The following is a 21,461-nucleotide window of genomic DNA, read 5'->3' on the forward strand; positions in this document are numbered from 1 at the left end:
AGCGCTTGGGGTAGGTGTCCTTGGTTCAGCTGGCTACGGGAGGGCGTTTGAATGTAGACCGAAAGCAGTTAAGGCTCCAGTCTTCCGAAGATCTTGAGCTCCAGGGACAGGTATTCCCCGCCAGCTTCTCGCAGCCGGTCCGGGTTGACAGGGGAGAGGGAGGCCAGAGCCAGATCACCCCGAGCCATGGTGAGGAGTTGGGATTTCATTCTAGGGCTACCGAAAAAAACTTGTGGAGGATTCTGAGCCTGGATCCTTCCTGGTTGTCATGGGAGAATGGGTTTTAGGGGAAAAAAATGAAAGTCAAGGGCTATGTCAAGAAGTTACTTTCAGGGGCGCCTGCGTGGCTCAGTCGGTTAAGCATCTGACTTTGGCTCAGGTCATGATGTCACGGTTCGTGAATTCGAGCCCCTCTTCAGGCTCTGTGCTGATGCCTTGGAGCCTGGAGCCTGCTTCAGATTCTGTGTCTCCTCTCTCTCCGTTCCTCCCCCGCATGTGCTCTGTTTCTGTCTCTGTCTCTCTCTGTCTCTGTCTGTCTCTCTCTCTCTCTCTCAAAAATAAATAAACATTTGGGGTGCCTGGGTGGCTCAGTCGGTTAAGCGTCTGACTTTGGCTCAGGTCATGATCTCTCGGTTCGGTTCGTGAGTTTAAGCCCCGCGTCCAGCTCTATGCTGACAGCGCAGAGCCTGGAGCCTGCTTCAGATTCTGTGTCTCCTCTCTCTCCGTTCCTCCCCCGCGTGTGCTCTGTCTCTGTGTGTGTGTGTGTGTGTGTGTGTGTGTGTGTGTCTCTCTCTCTCTCTCAAAAATAAATAAACATTTGGGGTGCCTCGGTGGCTCGGTAGGTTAAGCGTCTAACTTTGGCTCAGGTCACGATCTCTCGGTTCGGTTCGTGAGTTTGAGCCCCGCTTCCGGCTCTATGCTGACAGCACAGAGCCTGGAGCCTGCTTCGGATTCTCTGTCTCCCTCTCTCTGCCCCTCCCCTGCTCTCACTGTGTGTGTCTTTCTCAAAAATAAGTAAAACATTAAAAATTTTTTTAATAAACATTTTTTAAAAATTTTAAAAAGGAGCTACTGCAAAGGCCCAGGAAGGAGAAAGATCTGCCCTTTTATTAGATACGTTTAACCTACTGAGCCACCCACGCACCCCTTAGTCCTTTACGTTAGAGGGCCTTTGCCTCCTTCCAGTGGCACTTTAAATGCTTTTTTTTTTTTTTTAAGTTTATTTATTTTGAGAGATAGCGCAGGGGAGGGGGAGAGAGAGGGGGACACAGAGAATCCCAAGCAGGTTCCACACTGTCCACACAGAGCCCAACGTTTGGCTCAATCCCACGAACTGTGAGATCATGACCTGAGCTAAAATCAAGAGTTGGACGCATAACTGAGCCACCCAGGTGCCCTGACACTTTAAAGGGCTGTTCTCAGCAGGCCTTGGACCAGGAACACCCTGAGAGTCTAGAACCATGTTGACCACCTCGGCTTCTCCCTCAATCCCTCAGGGGCTGGCTCCAGGAGACCGGAGTTCCAGCTCTTTCCATCCATCACCCTCACTCCAGGAAGCCGCCTGTCGGTCAGCCAAATTGAGCGACTGCGCTGGGAGAGCTGGGTTCGCCTCCCTGTGGCTTCCACGAGGTACTGCAAGTCCCTCCCTACGGAGCTGAAATCCACACCTTGGAGACATTGCAGGTTGGGTTCCAGATCAGGCACTAAAGCAAACAGTGTGATAAAGTGAGTCCGAGGAATTGTTTGGTTTCCCGGTGCACGTAAACATTATGTTTACACTATACTATAGTCTATTAGGTGTGCAATAGCATTATTCCTTTAAAAAACAATGTACATGTCTTAATTTAAAAAAAAAAAAAAAACTTTATGCTGGGGCTCCTGGGTGGCCCAGTCAGTTAAGCATCTGACCTCGGCTCAGGTTATGATCTCACAGTTTGTGAGTTCAAGCCCCGCCTCGGGCTCTGGCCTAAAAACAGCTCAGAGCCTAAATCTGCTTCAGATTCTCTCTTCCTCTCTCTCTCTCCCCCTCCCCCACTCGCTCTCTATCTCTCTCTCTCAAAAATAAATTAAAAATGTTTTTAAATTGGGGTGCCTGGGTGGCTCAGTCGGTTAGGCGTCTGACTTCGGTTCAGGTCACGATCTCACGGTCCGTGAGTTTGAGCCCCGCGTCGGGCTCTGGGCTGATGGCTCGGAGCCTGGAGCCTGCTTCCGATTCTGTGTCTCCTTCTCTCTCTGCCCCTCCCCCATTCATGCTCTGTCTCTCTCTGTCTCAAAAATAAATAAAAACGTTAAAAAAAAATTTAATAAAAAAAATGTCTTTAAAAACTTTTTAAAAATACTTTATTGTTAAAAAATGCTAACCATCATCTGAGCTTTCGACAAGGTATAATCTTTTTGCTGGCGGAGGGTGTCGCCTCCATGTCCACGGGGGTACTTGCTGAAGGTTGGGATGATTGTGGCAATTTCTTTTTTTTTTAAACGTTTATTTATTTTTGAGATAGGGAGAGACAGCATGAATGGGGGAGGGGCAGAGAGAGAGGGAGACACAGAATCCGAAACAGGCTCCAGGCTCTGAGCTGTCAGCACAGAGCCCGATGCGGGGCTCGAACTCACGGACCACGAGATCATGACCTGAGCCGAAGTTGGATGCCTAACTGACTGAGCCACCCAGGTGCCCCTTTGGGGCAATTTCTTAAGACAACACTGAAGTTTTCTGCATTCATTGATCCTTCCTTTCATGAACGATTTCTCTGTAGCACGTGATGCTGTTTGCTAGCATTTTACCCACAGTAGGACTTCTTTCAGAATTGGAGGCCGTCTTCTCAAACCCTGCCGCTGCTTTATCAGCTAAGTATGGAATATTCTAAATCCTTTGTTGTCATTTCAACCATCTTCACAGCATCTTCACCAAGAGTAGACTTCATCTCAAGAAACTGCTTTCTTTCTTTCTTTTTTTTTTATGAGTTTATTTATTTATTTTGAGAGAGAGCGTGCAGAGGGGGAGAGAGAATCCCAAGCAGGCTCTGAACTATAAGAACAGAGCCCGACCAGGGGCTCAATCCCACAAACCGCGAGATCAAGAGTCGGACGCTTAACTGACCGAGCCACCCAGGTGCCCCAAGAATCTGCCGTCTTTGCTTATTCCTAAGAAGCACCTCCTCATCCCTTCGGTGTGGTCATGGCATTGCAGCAACGGGGTCCTGTCTCCAGCCTCTACTCCTTGCTGTTTCCGCCGCATCCACTATTACTTCCTCCACTGGAATCTTGAGCCCCTCAAAGTCATCCACGATGGTTGGAAGTCGAAAATCCTGTTCATGTTGCTATTTTGAACTCTTCCCTTGAATCACCAATGTTCTTAAAAAAAATTTTTTTAATGTTTATTTATTTTTGAGACAGAGAGAGACAGAGCATGAACAGGGGAGGGTCAGAGAGAGAGGGAGGCACAGAAACTGAAGCAGGCTCCAGTCTCTGAGCTGTCAGCACAGAGCCTGACATGGGGCTTGAACTCACAGACTGTGAGATCATGGCCTGAGCTGAAGTCGGACGCTCAACCGATGGAGCCACCCAAGCACCCCTCGAGGAACTAGCATTTTAAAAAAGTCTTTTTTTTAATGTTTATTTATTTTTGAGAGAGAGAGAGAGAACGTATGCGAGTGGGGGAGGGGCAGAGAGAGAGAGGGAGGGAGACACAGAATCAGAAGCAGGCTCCAGGTTCCGAGCTGTCAGCACAGAGCCCGACACGGGGCTCAAACCCATGGACTATGAGATCATGACCTGAGTTGAAGTCAGACACTTAACCGACTGAGCCACCCAGACACCCCAAATCACGAATGTTCTCAATGTCATCTGGAATGATGAATCTCTTCCAAAAGGTTTTCAATGTATTTTTCCCAGATCCATCAGAGGATCCACGATCTATGGCAACTATAGTCTTACAAAATGTATTTCTTAAATAATATTACTCGAAAGTCAGAATTACTCCTTGATCCGTGGGCTGCAGAAGGGATATTGTGTTGGCAGACATGAAAACCTCATGAATCTCATTACACATCCCATCAGAGCTCCTGGGTGATCAGGTGAATTGTCAGTAAGCAGTAATACTTTGAAAGGAATCTTTTTTTTTTCTGAGCGGTAGGTCTCAGCACTGGGCCTAAAGTATTCAGTAAACCATGTCGTAAACAGACATGCTGCCATCCTGCCTTGTTCCCTCTACGGAGCACAGGCAGAGTAGATGGAGGAGAATTCTCACGGGCCCCAGGATTTTCAGAATGGTCAATGAGCAGTGGCTTCGACTTAAAGTCGCCAGCTGCGTTCGCCCCCAGTAAGAGAGTCAGCCTGTCCTTTGAAGCTTTCAAGCCAGGCATTGACCTCTCTCCAGCCCAGGAAGCCCTAGACGGCATCTCCTTCCAAGAGAAGGCTGTTTCACCTACACTGAAAATGTGTTAAGTGTACCCACGTTCATGAATGATCTTAGCTAGACCTTCTGGAGAATGTGCTGCAGCTTCTACATCAGCACGTGCTGCTTCACCTTGCACTTGTGTGTCAAGGTTTCTTTCCTTAAAGCTCATGCGCCAACCCCTGCCAGCTTCAAACTATTCCGCATCTTCCCCACCTCTCTCAGCCTTCACAGAATTGAAGAGAATTGAAGAGAATGCTCTGAATGAGGCTTTGGCTTAAGGGAAGGCCGTGGCTGGTTTGATCATCTGTCCAGACCACTCCAGCTTTCTCCACATCAGCAACAAGGCTGTCTGCTTTCTTGTTCACATCCTCACTAAAGTAGCACTTTTCGTTTCCTTCAAGAACGTTTGTTTCGCGTTCACAAATGGCCAACTGGCGTAAGAGCCTGTCTTGGCTTTTACCTTCCTCGCTAGGCTGAATCGTTTCCAGCTTTCGATTTCAAGTGAGAGACGCGTGACTCTTCCTTCCACTCGGACACTCAGGGGCCCGTGTGGGGTTATTAATTGGCCTAATTTCAATATTGTTGTGTCTCAGGGAAGAGAGAGGCCCAAGGAGGGGAGAGAGACAGGGGAACGGCCGTCAGTGGGGTACACGCACGACATTTACGGCTTAAGTTTGCCGTCTTATAGGGGTGACGCCAATGGTACCTGCCCCACAATATTACAGCAGTAACGTCAAACGTAGCGATCACAGACCGCCGAAACAAATATAATAAGAATAATGAAGAAGTTTGAAATATTTCGAGCATTACCAAAATGTAATGCAGAGACACAGTGTGAGCAAATGCTATCGGAAAAAAATGGCGCCAATAGACTCGCTTGACGTGGGGTTGCCGCGAACCTTCAAGTTGTAAAAAATGTAATAGCCGCCAAGCGCGATCAGATGAGGTATGTCTGTATAAAGCAGTAGCCCCCAAATCAGGACAAACGTGAAAATAGGAATAGTCCTCGTCTTTCTCTCAGCCAGATGGCTTTGATCAAGACAGGTTCCCCAGGTCCATTTTGGGCCAGGTTTCTTTTATTTATTCATCAACTATTTGAGGCCTCGCCTGTGCCAGGCCCTGTGGTCAGTGCGGGGGCGAAACAATAACCGAGGCAGTCGGACCATGCACTCAGGGAACTTGGGATCTTGGAGGTGGCGGGGGGGGGGGGGGGGGGGTGTCACCGAGGCTGGCAGGGAGCTCCCTGTCCTTCTTTTACTTCCTGGGTCCCTGCAGGAATGTGGGAGATGATTGGTGGGGACTCCCTAATTGGGGCACATTCTACAGCCTGGATGAGACTTTGGCTCAGAGACTCTGAGTACAGACTCTCCGGCCGTGTCTGCAGACCTCGTAGGCTTGTGATAAGCCTGGCCTCCGCCTGCACCAAGGACCTCTGCCTGTTTCCTTGGTACGTTAATGCAGTAGAAGTTTCCACCACCCCCTCTGCCTCCCAGAGACACAGAGCTAAAGCACTGGGTATGAGCCTCCTGCCCACAACTTCCTAAGCACACGACCTCATCCACACCTCAGTGTGTTTACAAGGCAGACAAGGCCTTGTGTTTACGAGGCATATGCTCTGCTAGGCCCCTGGCCCCTATTCTTGCCCCCTTCCTGACCCTCTGGGACTGGCCTCCTCTCTTGAAAGGCTGTTTACCCCGACCTCCTGATGTGAATCGCTTCCGTGTTGCCTTTTCAGGCTAGCAAAACACCTGTGAGTTCCTCACCTTCAGGGGCACAGCATTCAGACGCAGACTGGGCAAAGATGATTTTTTACAGATGGAGAAACTGAGGCACGGTGGTATCAGCTAGCTACTGCTTGTCAGTAGCCCCACCCCACCCCCCCCCCATTTGGTATGCCACTGTCGGCGGGAAGCCACGTTATCTACCCCTAAATCACTTCCATCCTCCCTGGTCCCGGCCACCAGCACAACATTAAAGAATACAGTGTGAGAAATCTTAGGGAAACAAGATTCGGGTTTTATTTCCATAAAGAAACTCAGGAGGAGAAGAAGCTTCTTCTGAAGAACTGTCACACTGACTTCAGGTCACAAAACGGAGTAGGTGAAGAAAAGTGGCGGGTTTATCTGATGAAGTTGCTGGTCACGGAGACCCCACAGTGCGGTTGCAAGATACAAGGGACAGACAGACTTGGTCCCCAACCTGGAAAAAACAGGTGTCAGCACCTAGACCAAGCCTGACACAGGGAGGGGAGAGCTAGGGACGCGGCCCGGTCGGGCTCCTCGAAGACGGACGTTTTTCGGGGCCTCGGTCATGACTGGAAATAATCTTCTAAAAAAGAAAAGAGCGGACGGTAGCCCGTGGCTACTCCGGAATCTGCTGAAACCAGGTGTCCCTTCATCCGGCCTCGGTGCTCCCGAAATCTCGCGGCGTCCCACCTGTCTCGCCTGCGGGTCCCCTCGCTCTTGCTCCTCCCTGAAACAGATTTTGTGGTTCTGCCCAGGTCATCTCGTACCACCTCCGCCCTGGCGACTCACTTCCTCCGCACCTGTCACCCCAGACCCTTCCTCAACCTCTCCTCCTGTCAGGCCCGCACTCGGCACTCAGAGGGTGCTCCCGAGTGTCCTCTGTCGTTTCCTTATGAGTCTTCCTCCACAGGCCACGCGAGGGGCTCCTCCTCAGTGCCCGTGGAGCTTCCACGCAAAACAAAGCAGATGCCGGGACCTCAGTGCACCCCCGGGGTGACCGTGGCTTGTGCGGCTCGCTCGGATACTCACCTACCAGAACTTCACCCACCGCAGCAGGCCAGGCTGCACCCGGGAAGCCTGCGGGACAAGGAGAACGTCTGAGTGGACGTCACCCTGTCTCCTGCACACCCTCTGGCCTCAGACCCTTTGTCTCAAGAGCCACGTTTTCCCCGCCTTGGTACTCACCGAAGAAGAAGGCGTGGCTACCCCCTGTAAAGAGAAGATCAGAGGAGATGATGGGGGCGCCACAGGGCCCTCCGTGTCCTCGGCCTCGTCCTCAGGGCTCAGGAGGGACCCCAGGGCAGGGGAGGGCTCAGACCAAGATCTTGGCAAAGGTCCTTGGGTCTGACTGTGGACGTTCAGCCCATGGACTTTTTTTTCAAAGCGGACTCATCAGCTTGCGCACATCTGACCCAAGATGAGCACACGCCGGCCAGGCAGACTGAAAGGTGGGTGCCCCCTGCCGCTGGGCGGGTAGAAATTGGCGAGTGGGCACCCACGGGCAGCGCTGGCTGCTCTGTCACCTGCTTCCAGTCAGTAGGTGACTTCTGATCTCTCAGTAGAAGTCCCGGCCCTGAGGGCAGGGGCTTCCTCATTCTGAGAGATGGAGGGGAATAGGGCCTGTTTTTTTTTCACCAGCCTAATTAGTACTTAGCACATTCCTTTACTGAGTCTGTAAGATGGCTTTCCTTGTAACTGAATGAAACAAAATTCTCAGGGTTGTTTTTTTGTTAATTTTTTAAGTTTATTTATCTATTTTGAGAGAGAGAGAGAGAGTGCGTGAGAGAATCCCAAGTAGGCTCCACACTGTCAGCACAGAGCCCGAGGTGGGGCTCGAACTCACAAACTGAGATCATGACCTGAGCTGAAACCAAGTCAGACGCTTAACAGACCGAGCCACCCAGGGGCCCCTTCTCAGGGTTTGTTTGTGTGTTTGTTTCCTATTACTTGTTTTGTGGAATGAAGCATTAATTTTCCCACCAGCCAAAGGTTTCTGGGCAAGCCCCCCGCCCCCAACCCGCCCAAGTGCTGGTGTGCCTTCCTCTCCCCCCACCCTCCACGAAATCAGCAGTTAAAGAGGTGGAGGAAACAGACACTAAAAGCAAAGGCTGCTGGGGCGCCTGGGAGGCTCAGTCAGTTAAGCGTCCGACTTCGGCTCAGGTCATGATCTCACGGTCTGTGGGTTCGAGCCCCGCGTCGGGCTCTGTGCTGACAGCTCGGAGCCCGGAGCCTGCTTCGGACTCTGTGTCTCCCTCCCTCTCTGCCCCTCCCCTGCTCACACTCTATCTCTCTCAAAAATAAATAAACGTTAAAAACAAAAAAGCAAAGGCTGCTCCTTTTCCTGTGTGTCATGTGACTTTTATATCCCTCTTTGAGAGGATATTCATTCCCAGTTTTCTCCTCCGCCTGCAATGCAGCCACTGCGACCTTGTAACCTTTTCCGAGGGGGTGCGTGTGAAGAACACCGAATGTTCCGTGGAAGATTCCGTGTTCTTCGCACCCATGGCTTCCAAAGTGCTCTCAGGGAGCCTGAGTCTCCTCGCAGACAAGACTTTCAAAACAAACAGGATTCGGCCTCAGCTAAACCTGGCAGCCACCCCAGTGAGGAAACGGGGCACTTGAGAGCCTTACCTTAGAGGGGATCTTGGCTGAGTACTGCCCACCAGAAGGAGTAGGGTGTGCCTGCTGGTTATAGTTGTGCTGTGGAAAGAAAACCAGAGAGTGGGGAGGAGGGCGGGGGCGGGGGGCGAGAGAGGGGGGAGGGCATTTTGCTGTGGAATAAACACCCCACCTCCCTGCCTGGGCCAGAGCTGTCCCCGAGCCCCTGCCTCCTTGTGTCATGCGTTCTTTTCTATAGAATCTCCTCGGGCCAGCCAGAGCCCGCAGCCTCACCTCACTTTGCGGTCGTCTCCCGAATGGCCCTGCCTCCTCCTTCCCGGTACCTCTCCCAGCTCCTCAAGTGTCGCTTAGGAGATGAGGGCAGGACACCAAGGAAATAAGTGAGGCCTGAACCCGGCGGTCCAGTGACGGATGTCTTACCTTAGAAGTTACGGCCGCCACCTCTTGCCATCCCGTGCCAGACTGAGAAAACGACAGAATGGGGGTGTGAAGGAGAGAGGGTTTCAGATTGGCCAGCGCTGAGAACAAGACCGAGAGGGACCAAGGGCCGTCGAAGGCAGGTAAAAGGGCGGACTCACCTGACCGGCGCCGCCCGACCTCTTCTGGAGCGATGACGCATCGGCGCCCTGGAAGGGAGAGGGAGCCACAGTTAGGGTGTCCTCGTCCACGGTCCTTCCGGCCCTGCCAGAGTCGAGCCTGCTGCCCAGGCTCGGCCCTCGTGCCGGAGCACCCGCCCCCGCCCACCCCACCGCACCCCTGTCCGTGGTCCGTGATCAGCGCTACCTACAGAGAAGGCAGGGAGCCCGGAGGAAACTGATGGCCCCGATAGATACAGGACAGGTTTCCACACTGAGTGTGGGGGAGCGAGGCAGCACCACCCCCACCGTGCAGCTGGGGCTGAGGCAGACTGGCCCGGGACTGAGCAGGGCTGATGGCAAACGAGCGGTGCCCCCACAGGCTTCCTTGGGGCAGGCGCGCACCTCAGCCCAGCCCACGTTTTGCCAACACCAAGCCCTGCTCCTTCCTTGGGCCCCGCAATCCCTGTTCACAAACGCTGTTCCCACAGGGCTCCTGGAAGGACGGGCTCTTACCCTCAGCACATGGAGGCAAAGCGGGGTGATTAGATTAGCTCTGGGCCAGAGAGAAAGGGGAGAAACACAAGGAAGCCCGTGAAGCCAGGTGAGACACAGGTGCGCGGCCGTCTCCCCTCCACAGTCAAGGCGAGAGGAGAATTCTCAGCGGGAGGAGAGATCGGTTTCTGCGACCATCCCTTCTCCACCTGGAGCCCCCACTCTCACCTGCCCCCACACAGGGTTAGGATGTTCCTCCTCTCACCTGACTCCCGTTGATTTTTCGCCCCACTCTTAGCCCCAACATTGAGGTCACAAACTGCTTGACCACAGGCCTGAAGAAAGTTTTTGCTTGGTCTGCATTTTTTAATTAAATTAATTGTGAACGACTAGCAATCAGATTTCCGGGACGCCTGGGTGGCTCAGTCAGTTGAGTGTCAGACCCCTGATTGTGGCTCAGGTCATGATCCCAGGGTCGTGGAATTGAGCCCTTCGTTGGGCTCTGTGTTGAGCATGGAGCCTAAGGATCTCTCTCTCTCTCTCTCTCTGCCCCCTGCCCTGTTCATGCTCTCTCTCTTCCTCTGCCCTGCTCTCACTCTCTCTCTCTAAAATAAAAAAAAAAAATAGAAATAAATTAAAATAAAATTCAGATTTCCATCAAATGGCATGGCACACTGGCCATCCCTGAGCGCATGGCTGTACACAGCAGAAGGGCTTTGACCTCCCCCCTCGCATGGCCCTGTCTGCCCAGCCTCACTTGCCTGGCCCACATGCATGAGTGAGTGCACCTTTGCCTCAGTGCCCAAAGGCTCTCGGCCATACAGAATCAAGGTATGGCCTCCTGCAGGACCCAGAGGTCCTGCCCATCCTTCCCAGAACCCAGATATTCAGACCCACTGCACCTGCTTGCACTTGACCGTGACCTGACCTTCTCCCCCTGTGCCCCCTGTTTTCTTTCAGCTTTCCTCCCTAAAGCCCCCTTTCCAGTGAAGAGAGTTGACCCCAGCTCCAGGCCCCTGCCTCTTCCCCACCTCGTGTCCCCGCCACCTGCTCACCCTGCAGTACCCACCCAGCTGTGGCTCGCCCTGAGCCAGGCCACACCCAGCAGGACAAGCAGCAGAGCAGAGACAGTGGCTGGCTTCATGTTCCTGGGCCTGTGGAGGCCCCAGCCCTGGGCCTCAGCTTTTATCGGCACGAGGACCGCCCACCCTACTCCTTCTCCAGTGACTCACAGCTTCTCCCTCCCAACCCACCCCCACTCAGCGTTGCAGAGAGGGAGGAGAGTGGGAAGGGAGGGAGGCACCCTCCGTCAGCAGGGAGGGTGAACAACAGGGACCGAGTCTGCACGTCACTGCCCAGGGCCTAGATCCCGCGTCCCCAGAGCTGAGCACCCGACCCCAAAGGTTCTGCCACCCTTACCTCGATAATGGCTTTCCAGTTCAGGAAAGGGGTGTTGTGTTTGAAATCCTGGAGGGAGGAGAAGAGGTGAGTGGGCCTCAGCCGGGAGTGCTGCAGCTCGGTGGGGAGTTGGGGGGTGATGTGCAGGAATGGGTTTTGGAGCCTGGGTGTGGTTCGGGGGTTAGATGAAAATAAGCACAGGGGAGTTTGAGGGTGGTGGCGCTTCTGGTATTTGGGTGAGATTACTATCTCAAAAGTGAAAAGAGGGTGAATTTTGTGACAGTGGGCTGGAGCTGGAGGGAGGTGGCAACAGGGACAGATGACCAGGATCCCCAGTTCTTTGAAAAGTGAGAGGTCTCTTGGGGGCGCCTGGGTGGCGCAGTCGGTTAAGCGTCCGACTTCAGCCAGGTCACGATCTCGCGGTCCGTGAGTTCGAGCCCCGCGTCAGGCTCTGGGCTGATGGCTCAGAGCCTGGAGCCTGTTTCCGATTCTGTGTCTCCCTCTCTCTCTGCCCCTCCCCCGTTCATGCTCTGTCTCTCTCTGTCCCAAAAAAAAAAAAAAAAAAAAAAGAAAGAAAAGTGAGAGGTCTCCTACCTCCCAGAGCCGGCTGAAGTAGAGGAGGGCCCGCGTGCTGGGGGACGGGACTTGGCCCTGTAGAGGAAAGGCAGGTGCAGGTTAGCACGGAGCCCGGCCCCCTGCTCACCTAGGCCCCTGTTCCCGCTACCACCGCTGCTCGGTCTTCAGAATTTCATCGTGACTAAGGTTTGAGGGAAGCCGGGTGTCTTCAGGGACACCAGAAAATGGCTTTTGGAAGCAGAGGGAGAGAAAGGCTAGCTCTCGGGCGCCACTAACCAGCTCCCCTCCCCAGGCGCATACCGCATGCTCTTGACTATCCCTGTTCCCCCAGCCTCTGCCAGAACTCAGGACCTCAGGACCAGGACCTGTCCCCAGAACTTCCCGCCTTTTTACCTTCCCTTCCGCCTCCAGCCCATTTCCCAAAGCTGAGAGCTGCACTTTGATCCTTCCAGACACCCCCCCTCCCGCACCCTGGGAACAACAGTGGAGACGTAAGAAAGGAGCAGAGACCAGGAGTGTGGGGCAGCTAAGGTTTATTTCGAGGGTAAGGGTTGAGATTAACAGTGGGATAGCGATGTTTTAAGAAGGGATGGGAGGGGGGCTCCCATCCATCTGGTAGCTCCTTGTCTGGAGGTCACGGGGTGCGAAAGCTCCTCTGGTCCTGGGCAGAGAAATAAGTTCTAAGAGGGAGCTCAAGGAATAGGAATCAGGCCGTAGTGGGCCAAGTCAGGGGTGGATCGGGCCTCCGCTGCTGAAATCCGCAGGGATCTTTTTGCCCACGGCTGTCATCCAGTCAAATCTGGATATTCCAGTTGGGCTTGAAAACCTCCTACGTGCCAAGAACTGTTACGTGTATTCTCCTTGTCGTCACTGGTCAGTCTGGCCCTCCTTGTGAAGGAGATGGGCTCTCTGTTCTCTTCTCTGCCCATCTCTGTCCTGCCCTTCTTCCTAGACCTGCTCCTGGGGAAGCCGCCCCAGATGGATCCTGCCTAACTGTGAGCGCTCTCCTTTTACCGGCCCCCTAGATGTGCAAGAATGTCGACTGCCTTCCAGGCCCCGGGGAAGTATGAGCATGTGCCTCTGGGCCTAAGTTCCCCGTGAGAGGGGTTGGGGGTTGGTGGGGGGGGCTGTTTCTCTATAAAACAGAAACAGCCAATTTGCTCCTGCGGTTCATCCAAACCGGAACCGCGCTGCCGCTGGGACCTTCTGCCTCCTGTATCTTTCACTGTCCCACCTTATTCCCCAGGGGGCAGACTTGGACTTGCTGAGGGCGGGGCTCTGTCCTCACCTCCCTGCCTACCGGCCACCGCCACCTCGGTTCCCCTGCCAGTTTTAGAGGTTAGGGGCCCTCGCCTTGTTTCTGTTGTGTTACAGGTCAGGAACTCGGAGACTGTGACAGGCAGAGGGCCTGTGGCTCCTGGAGAACAAGCCCCTCCCACCCACCCCCCCCCACCCCCCCATACAAGCAGTGGCCACTCAGCTCTTGTCTCTGGGAGCTCGAGGAAAGAGGGGCCCCGCGTTGCCACATTTTTCAAGAGAAGCCGGAATTCCAAGTCATTTTGTAAAATCTCTCAGTTTTTAAACTTTGGCAACATAATGCTTTAAAAAAAAAAAAAAAAAAAAAAAAAAAAAGAATAGATCACCGGGCACCTGGGTGGCTCAGTCGGCTAAGCGTCCGACTCTTGATTTTGGCTCAGGTCATGATCTCATGGTTGGTGAGATCCAGCCCCACGTTGGGCTCCATGCTGAGTGTGGAGCCTGCTTGGGATTCTCCCTCTCCCGCTCTCTCTGCTCTTGCCCCGCTCACGCTCTCACGCGCGCGCACGCGAGCACTCTCTCTCTCGAAATAAACATTTAATTAAAAAAAAAAAAAAAAGTGGATCAAACAAAGCACACCGGCTCGACCCTCATTTGCAAATTCTGCCTTTGGTATTTGTGTGGGTTGTTTATCTGCCTCTGCTATTCGGGTGTCAAATCAACCTGCCAGGGGGTCCCCTGAACGTGGAAGGCGTGGGCAGGGAGGAAGCAGAAGGGGGTTCAGGGCCCCAAGCGCCTCCTAAGATCACTTGGGCCCGGAGCCCAGCACGCCTGGCCCCTAGCAGGCACCTGGTACACCCTCCCTCCTCTCTCAGCCGGCGGTCCTCCCTCCCTGTCCTCCCGACTAAGGTGCAGTCCGCCGCCTACCCGGCCTCTGCGGCCTCTCCGGTTTCCCGAGGACTAGGCCTCTTCGCGCTCCCCTTAACCTTCCAGGTCTCGAAGGGGAAACTGAGCTTCAGAGAAGCTCAAGCTTCCCTCTGCTTGAGACCCGAAAGAGGCACTCCCTCGTCCCCGACTCCCAGCCCACCCCTCTGTCCTTCCTCGTCATTCCTGTCCCTCTTTTTAAGCACTGGACAAAACGCCCTCTTAGTGGCCACCATCATCTCCCCAGGTCCCCACACCTCTTCTCCAGTCCCCTCTCCCCTGGGGATCGGAATGGCATAGCCTTCCAGCCCTTACCTTGTTTATGGCATCCCAGTTAATGAAACCCAGCTTGGATTTAAAATTCTGCAGAGGAAAAGAAAAAAAAAAAAAAAGGAAAATGGCAAATTGGGTCATAGTGCAATTGGCTCAGGGTCTCAGGGCAGGAGAGGTCAAGGTCCACCACTGACGGAGGTTGGTTATGGGAAGAGGACCTCAGCCTGCGGGGCAGAGGGACAGGGGTTTGCCTTGCCAACAGAGTGAGCAGAGCCACCTGGCCGAACTCACCTTCCAGAAAGTGTCGAAGTTGAAGAGCCCAGGAGATGTCTGAGAGTTCTAAGGCATCGGGGAGAAATGGGATGAGAGTGGGAAGCCGGCTTGTGAGCCAGAGGCAGGGGCAGGCGCTCTGGGGCTCGGGAGGGGACCCGTGGGTTGCCTGACACCACGGTCCGGACCCAAGGTGGGGTGATGCCTCCACTCACCAAGGTATTGATCCCACTGACAGCTTCACCACCGGACCCTTGCCACTGGGTAGGAAGGGGGACTGATTTTCAAAGCCTGTGCCTCCGGTCACGCGTGCCACCTGGCCACCTGCTCCTGGCTCACCACCTCTGCCTTGGCTCAAGCTCTGTGTACTCTCTGTAAAGCCACCTTCTCTTCTTTTTCACACAGCAGCTAGGAAGCCCCCCTTCCTGGACTATTTGCCACTTCCTAGAATAACCCTGCCCAGTCCCTTGAATCATATTCATACTCGGACTCTGCCCGCCACCCCCACCTCCACCCCCGCATAGCCTGCCCCCAAAACACTGCTGGTATGTGACGTGTGATCCACCAGGCGCCTAGCACGGTGCCTTAACCTGCCGCGTTCCTGCGTGGAGATGTCTCCACTGTACAGATAAGGAAACTAAAGTCAGAGCCGTCGGCAGCTTGCCTCAGGATCTGTCTCCTTGTTGGCCTCCAGGGTCCAGATTCTGAACCACCTTAGTGGTCGCACAAAGTTCTGCAGTAACTCAGGCAGTGGGGGTGGGGGGGGGGGGGTGGGGTGGTGAGCAAGTTTGCTCGCTTTGCTGGCCCCATTTGACCCAAAAGGAGGCCCAGGCTCAGAGAGGTCAACTGACCGGTCTGAAGATGCACAGATGACAGGTGATACGGCTGTCATTTGAACCCCCAACTACTACCTCAAAATTCACTGCCTTTCCACTTGTCAACACTGCCTTCTTAAGTATGGTTCCCAAATACAGCCCCTTGACCCCTCTGTTACTTCCGGCTATCCTTCCCTTCACAGTGATAACGTGGCTCTGACGGCCATTCAAAGGAAGGAGAGAATGAATGAATGGAGGAGACAGGGATCCCAGACCCCCATCTGGTCTCCTGACAGTTACCCGCCACAGACTCAGAGTAGCAGCGAGAAGACACTGATGCTTCTATTTCTTTTCCCGGTCCCTTAGCACTCTGTCCCCACCCCCCACCATCCCTTCTCGGAAAGCTGTCCCTGCTCACCTGATAATTGCCTTGGGAGCCCCCAACGAGGTGACTGCCTTCTTTGCTTATTTCCTGGGGAGACAGAAAATGGAGAAGAGTCGGTGGGGAAGCAGGGAAGATGTGGGACGAGAGGGCAGGAGAGCAGAATGTGGGCAAGGGTCTCCTGAATCAGGGGACTGGAGATTTCCCGGGACCCCCAGAGAGGCTCTTCTCCCCGGGCAGCTCCGTCTTCCCTGGAAAATCTTGCCTCAACTTCTTGTCGACCGGGCTATTGCACACTTACGATACTTACAGGTGACATAACCACCTCTTTGTGTTCATGTCTGCAAACTGCCCAAAATCCACCAGGAAGGGTCCTTGCCATCAAAGTATCTGAATTATCCTCTGGTTTTGAGGTGGAAGCCAGCCAGACCGTTGGACTAAAGTGATTCAAACTGCAGGGCCCAGTCTGGGCTGATGTTTTGCTTTGGTCAGAAGGGTGACACTAGCCGAGGAGGCCCGGAAGTAGCCTGGCTTGTCTCCTCCTGAGAGGTAGGTGCCTCCAGACCCCCACTCCTCGGGACTAAGATGAATTCCCAGGGCCAAGGCCAAGACTGGGCTGCGACGTGAGACTATCTGCCCTGTTGGTATCACTACTGCAGAGGTGACCACCCTCCCGTCCTCCTGCCACCAGTCTCTACTCTCAAGGCCTGTCATCTCCTTACCCTGATGTCACCAGAGCTGCCGGGCCCTCCCTGTCCTCCTTGGAAGCCCTGAAGGATGAGACACGAAACACAGGTCATTGTTTTAGATCTTGGGTCCATCCCTGCAAATGTTGGTGCCGATTTAATACAATTCTTCTATAAACACTCATGGGATTCTCTTTTGGAACATGTCAAAATATTCTTGGAATTCATCTGGGAGAGTAAGTGTCTAAGAATAGGTGAGAAAACACTGGAAAAGACAGGCAGCAAGGGAGGACCTGTACTGGTAGATATTCATGTGCCATAAAGAAAGCAGTGCCCAGCACAGATGAGCCCGTTTAACCAAGTAGAGCTCCCTAGGCACCTGGGTGGCTCAGTCGGTTAAGCATCTGACTTCAGTTCAGGCCATGATCTCATGGTTCACGGGTTCGAGCCCCTCATCGGGCCCTGTGCTGACAGCTCAGAGCCCGGAGCCCGCTTCAGATTCTGTGTCTCCCTCTCTCTCTGCCCTTCCCCCACCTATGCTCTGCGTCTCTCTCCCCTTCCCCACTCACACTTTCTCCCTCAAAATAAATAAATCGACTTAAAAAAAAAAAAGTACAACCCCTGCAGAAGCTCTCCCAAAATATGAAGGTATTTACAAGCAGCATTTTTACATCGGTGGTAGAAATAATTCAGTGCACACAGCTGGGAACACCAGTTCAGTATTCGGGGGGTGTAAGGGGGACAGTTATATCTCACTGGTTCCCTCCCTTCTGTTTTTATCTGATTTTCCCCTCATAAGAGAGCACACCGCTCTGATCCAAAGTGTGGGTTAAGTCCAGCTGATCTGAGGAACTGGACTAGATTGTATACAGCAAAGTCAAGTCCAGATGGATTAAAGAGTTAAATAGCAACAATGAAATTATAGAAGTAGTTCTAGAAGAAAAGAAAAGCCTTTGTGTTCTCAAGAGCAGAAACCATAGAAGAAAAGACTGATATGATTGACTACATATTTAAGACTTTGCTACATAAAAAACTAGAGACAGAATTACAGGCTGGGAGCTTTTCTGACCCCTGTCTACCCATCGAGGTTAATATCTCTAATATCCGAAGAGCTGTTATTCAGGGAGCCTTCTCCCCGATGGTCGGCCGCGCTCACACCAGCCACAGTCGAGCCCCATCTGCTTTGCCCAGAACCTGATAGAAACCAGAATCTCAGCCCCACCCCAGGCCTGCTGACTCAGAACCTGCATTTTCACAAGAACCGTAGGTGATTGGTGGGGACCTTAGCGTAACACTTCGTCTTGTCAGTGCTGCAGGTGCTGACAGAAAGCCCAGATTTCCAGAATAACCAGGAGGGAAGCGCACGCTTTCGACACACGGTTTCCAACGCTGTCAAAGAGGTCACGGGACTCTTTGTTGGCCAGGTGGGTGTAGGTCATTTGAAATGATGACGTTTCTAAAAGGACTGGTTTCTATGTGATTTTTCACCGCCCCATCCATGGTATGAAGTGAGGCACACCACGTGGGGATTTGCCATTCATTATTATTTTGGAGATTCGGTTTCTTCCCCACAGACGGAGTTGGGGCTGAGCAGGGGTGGGCACAGTCCCAAGTTTGGCTCTTACCTGACCCCCAGATCCTCCAGACACGCGGACTTCATTCCCTGGGTTGTCACACTGAGAGAGAGAGAGAGAGAGAGAGAGAGAGAGAGAGAGAAGGCTTTCTCTCTCTTGCCACCTGGAAACCAACCCCAGCCCCCAAACTGCAGCATGTTACCCCCAAGGCTAGCCCACACCCGCCCCCAGCAGCGCACCCCCTCTCAGCTCTGGCCGTCGCTCTCCCAACTCTCCCGTCATGCGAGGGGCCTCGGCACCCCCCCGTTTTCCCTCCCATCCGGGGAAAGGAGGGAGATCTGTGCAGGTGTGCGCGCAGCGGACACTCACCTCGGGTTTATTTCCACCACCGCTTCCGCCGCCACTGCTACCCGAGGAAGAGCCAGAACTGTGTCCCTACGAGGGAAGGCAAGAGTCCATGCAGGGTCTCCGAAGCACTCAGCCAGAACCAGATCGTTTCCAGGGTGTTAGGATTCTCTTTACTCCCCTGTCCCCAACCTCCATCTCTTCCTGTCCTTAGCTAGCCAGTCACCGAGGGAAGTTATTCGGGGCACAAAGGTCCGTGTGGCCAGGTGTATTTGGAAATGTGGGCCAGTTTGGGGATTCCGAGCTCTTGTCTCCTCTTCCCTCCCCCACCCCACAGGCCCGAAGTGAAGAGCCTTGACCCTGGCACCCAGGGGCTCCTGACCGTCCTCCTGACTCTCCTCCTCACCCCCCTCTCCTGGAACCTGGAAAGGGGAAGGGAGCCCTAGATCCGTAATTACCTGGGAGCCTGAGTAGCTGCTTTGATCGAAATCCCTAGAATTTTCTACGGGACGGTCCTAGATGGGGAAGCAGGTAGTACAGGGAGCAGTAAATTACAGCAGTTTACGCGGCCTGGCTCGTCCTAGTCACCTCCCTCTTGTGGCCTGACACCTTTCCCAGATATCTAAGGAAGCCGATGGCGCTCCCCACGGCAGACCCCTCCGTGGGAGAGCCCACGCTGAGCCCGTGGTCCCCTCCTGGCCCCTCACCCCTTTTGTAGGGGCCCCACGTGTCCCGTATGTATCAGTGTCATCTACGCCACGGCCCCATCAATGTCCTCTCTCCACGTGTGCGACAGGCTTGCCCCTGTTCCCCGGGGAGCTTCCCAAGCAGGTGTCCTGTTTTCCCGTGTCCACCCCTCTCCTTCCGTCTGCCACCCCCGTCTCTTGTCAGATCTGCCCAGTGGACACTGGCACAGCAGTGGGTGAGACGGGAGGGAGAGCACCCCACCCGCGTGGAGCGGAAGACACGGGAGCCCCGTGAGCTGGCAGCAGGCAGGGCACCCCTTGTGGGGACCTAGGGGGTGTGTGTAAGGAACCCCGCCTGCTGGGGCCGGGAAGGTGGGGTGCAGGGGCCGAGGGGCCCAGGACGGGGCCACAGCGATGCAAGCGTTCGGGAAGACCTTGGAGGCTGTCTCCTCCGCAGGGACCGCCGGGGTCCAGGCTGCACCTCTGCCTTCAAGGGGGAGCAGGACTCACCCAGCTGGGCCCATAATTGCTGCCACTGTTGCCACCGCTGCTGCCACCGCCGCTGCCACCGCCGCTGCCACCGCCGCTGCCACCGCCGCTGCCACCGCCGCTGCCACCGCTTCCCTGAGGGGCAGGAAGAGACCAGAGTGAGAACCAGAGTTGAGAACATCAGGATCATTTGCTCCCCTCCCCCTCGCCCTCCCCCTCTTGCTCGGGCACATTCCCTGCACGGTCTCAGGGGAGCAGAGACTCCATCGTCCGCTGTGCAAAATGCCCCCAGCTACCCAGTCGCCTGTCCCCTTACCCCGGAGTTGCCAGAGCTTCCTCCTGAGCCGGACGGCGGGGGGTTGGTGCACTGCAGGGGAGAGTTTCCAGACCTCAGTCAGAGCCCCTGCCCTCGAGGCCGGGCTCTCCCGCTTCCTGTGGCTTGGCCCCTTTCCCCACGTGTTTCTCCCCCACGCCCCGTCCCACTCCCCTCCCCTCCTCCTGGTCACCTGGCCCGGCCCATCTCCTCCCTGTCCAAGCTGCCTTGCCCCTCAGTCAGCTCCCCCCACCCCGCCCCAATCCTTCTTTCTTTCCTCTTCAATTCGCCTCCTTTCTGTCCCACACACCCGAACACCCTCTGCTTTGCCCACAGCCGTCCCCTCACCTCTGTGTGTGAGTTGCTGCTGCCTCTCACTGAGCCGTACCCGGGCTGGACCACGGTCCCCTGCGGAGAGGGGCAGGCTGAGCGGGGGACTGATGGGGACTGACCGACAGATGAGGGAGGCGTGGGGACCGTGGGCTCGAAGGGCGGGAGGTGGCGCGCATCAGGGCTGGGGTGGTTACCGTACCTGAGCGTTGGGCCCCAAGTTCAAAGATCCTCCATTGGCTCCTTGGCCCCAGGCGCCTCCCTGAGAGTGGGTTCCGAAGCTGCCATCTGAACCTCCGGGGTATCCCTGGCCCCAAGGAGTCCCCGGGCCTCCAGGGTTGCCCTGGCTGTGGCCTCCAAAGCCACCCTGGGAGCCAAAGATGCCATGGCCTCCAGATGGAGGTTGGCCATCGGTTCCCTGCAAGAGCAACGCGCCCACACTTAGCGTGCGTGACCATCCGCCTGGTGACAGGGGAGGGCGGGACGAAGGCCGAGGCAGGGGGACGGAGACCCCAAGGCGGCAGAGGAAGGCCGCATCACGTGGAGGGAAACCACCGCAGACAGCCACAAGTAAGAGACCTTCCTTCCCATGGGTCACCCTTCCAACCCACTCCAAGACTCTCAACCCGGGGGCCCACGGCCTCCCATTTCCACACCCAGCTTCCCGCTACTCACCCAAGCACCGTTGCCGCCAGGCACGCCCTGCCAGGAGCTGTGAACCGCATCTCCTCCGCGGCGAATGATGTTCTCAGCCTGCCTGCCTGCCTCACCCCCAGGGTTCCCAAGGACGCGGGCTGCCTCCTCCACGCCACGGCTCGTGGCCCCCCTGCTTGCAGAGTCGGAGGTCCCTCCGGCCCCTTTGCCAGCAGCCTCTTCGACTCCTTGGCTGATGGCATCTCCCACCCCCTTTCCAATGGCGTCTCCCATCCCGTGTCCCACGGCCTCCTCGACACCTGCTCCCGCACCCTCCCCTTCCTTCGGCAACGGGCCGGCCCCCCCGCTGCCCAGGCACAGGGCCAGCAGGAGGCAGGCCAGGGAGCCCTGCAACCTCATCTCCGCCTCGCTCCTTCTCTCCCTCCTGCCTTCTTCCCACCCGAGTTTACTTCTCTCTGCCCTGTCTCCTCCTCCCTGCTGCGTGGCCTCCTCTGTTCTCTTCTTCCTTCGGACTTCTGCCTCCCTCTAGGTGTGCAGCCTTCTCTCTCCTTTCCCAGACTCCCCTGCCTTCCCAGAGTCCTCCTCCCTGCCTCTACTCCTTATACTGCAGCTTGGGAGAAGGTGGCAGGGCTGGGCAGCCCTGTGTCCCTCCCTCG

The 21,461-nt window shown here is 55.0% G+C and overlaps 1 protein-coding gene across 12 annotated transcripts; it reads right to left on the bottom strand.

The window, feature by feature from the left end:
- Positions 1–6,394: 6,394 nt before the first annotated feature.
- DMKN (dermokine) lies at positions 6,395–21,461 on the bottom strand. Of its 12 annotated transcripts, none has more exons than XM_086691038.1 (21): positions 20,827–21,461; positions 20,354–20,569; positions 20,170–20,229; positions 19,825–19,875; positions 19,530–19,643; positions 18,792–18,848; positions 18,358–18,423; positions 18,040–18,090; positions 16,451–16,498; positions 15,765–15,818; positions 14,747–14,791; positions 14,553–14,600; positions 14,304–14,351; positions 11,826–11,882; positions 11,253–11,300; positions 9,342–9,389; positions 9,184–9,225; positions 8,776–8,844; positions 7,330–7,353; positions 7,174–7,221; positions 6,395–6,598 (listed from the first exon to the last, which is right to left on the bottom strand). In XM_086691038.1, exons 1-20 carry the CDS (start codon positions 21,202–21,204, stop codon positions 7,174–7,176), a joined length of 1,572 nt encoding a protein of 523 aa, XP_086547164.1. In that variant the 5' UTR covers positions 21,205–21,461; the 3' UTR covers positions 6,395–6,598. The 12 variants fall into 12 exon arrangements, with proteins under 12 accessions (XP_086547164.1, XP_086547162.1, XP_086547168.1 ...); XM_086691036.1 differs by having other exon boundaries at positions 6,395–6,727; XM_086691042.1 differs by lacking the exon at positions 7,330–7,353 and adding an exon at positions 6,835–6,871 and having other exon boundaries at positions 6,395–6,727; positions 20,827–21,460.

This window comes from Puma concolor, chromosome E2 (assembly GCF_028749965.1).
Source record: "Puma concolor isolate L17-30 chromosome E2, mPumCon1.1.hap2, whole genome shotgun sequence".
In the NCBI taxonomy this organism is placed as follows: domain Eukaryota; kingdom Metazoa; phylum Chordata; class Mammalia; order Carnivora; family Felidae; genus Puma; species Puma concolor.

What these genes read in the sequence shown, in the direction of transcription:
- DMKN (XM_086691038.1), bottom strand. Translation starts at nt 21,204, where the DNA reads ATGAGGTTGCAGGGCTCCCTGGCCTGCCTCCTGCTGGCCCTGTGCCTG. An exon ending in CTGGCGGCAACGGTGCTTGG is followed by an intron (nt 20,570 to 20,826) that starts GTGAGTAGCGGG and finishes TTGCTCTTGCAG; the next exon opens with GGAACCGATGGCCAACCTCC. An exon ending in CAGCCAAGATCCCCTCTAAG is followed by an intron (nt 7,354 to 8,775) that starts GTAAGGCTCTCA and finishes TTCTCTTTACAG; the next exon opens with GGGGTAGCCACGCCTTCTTC.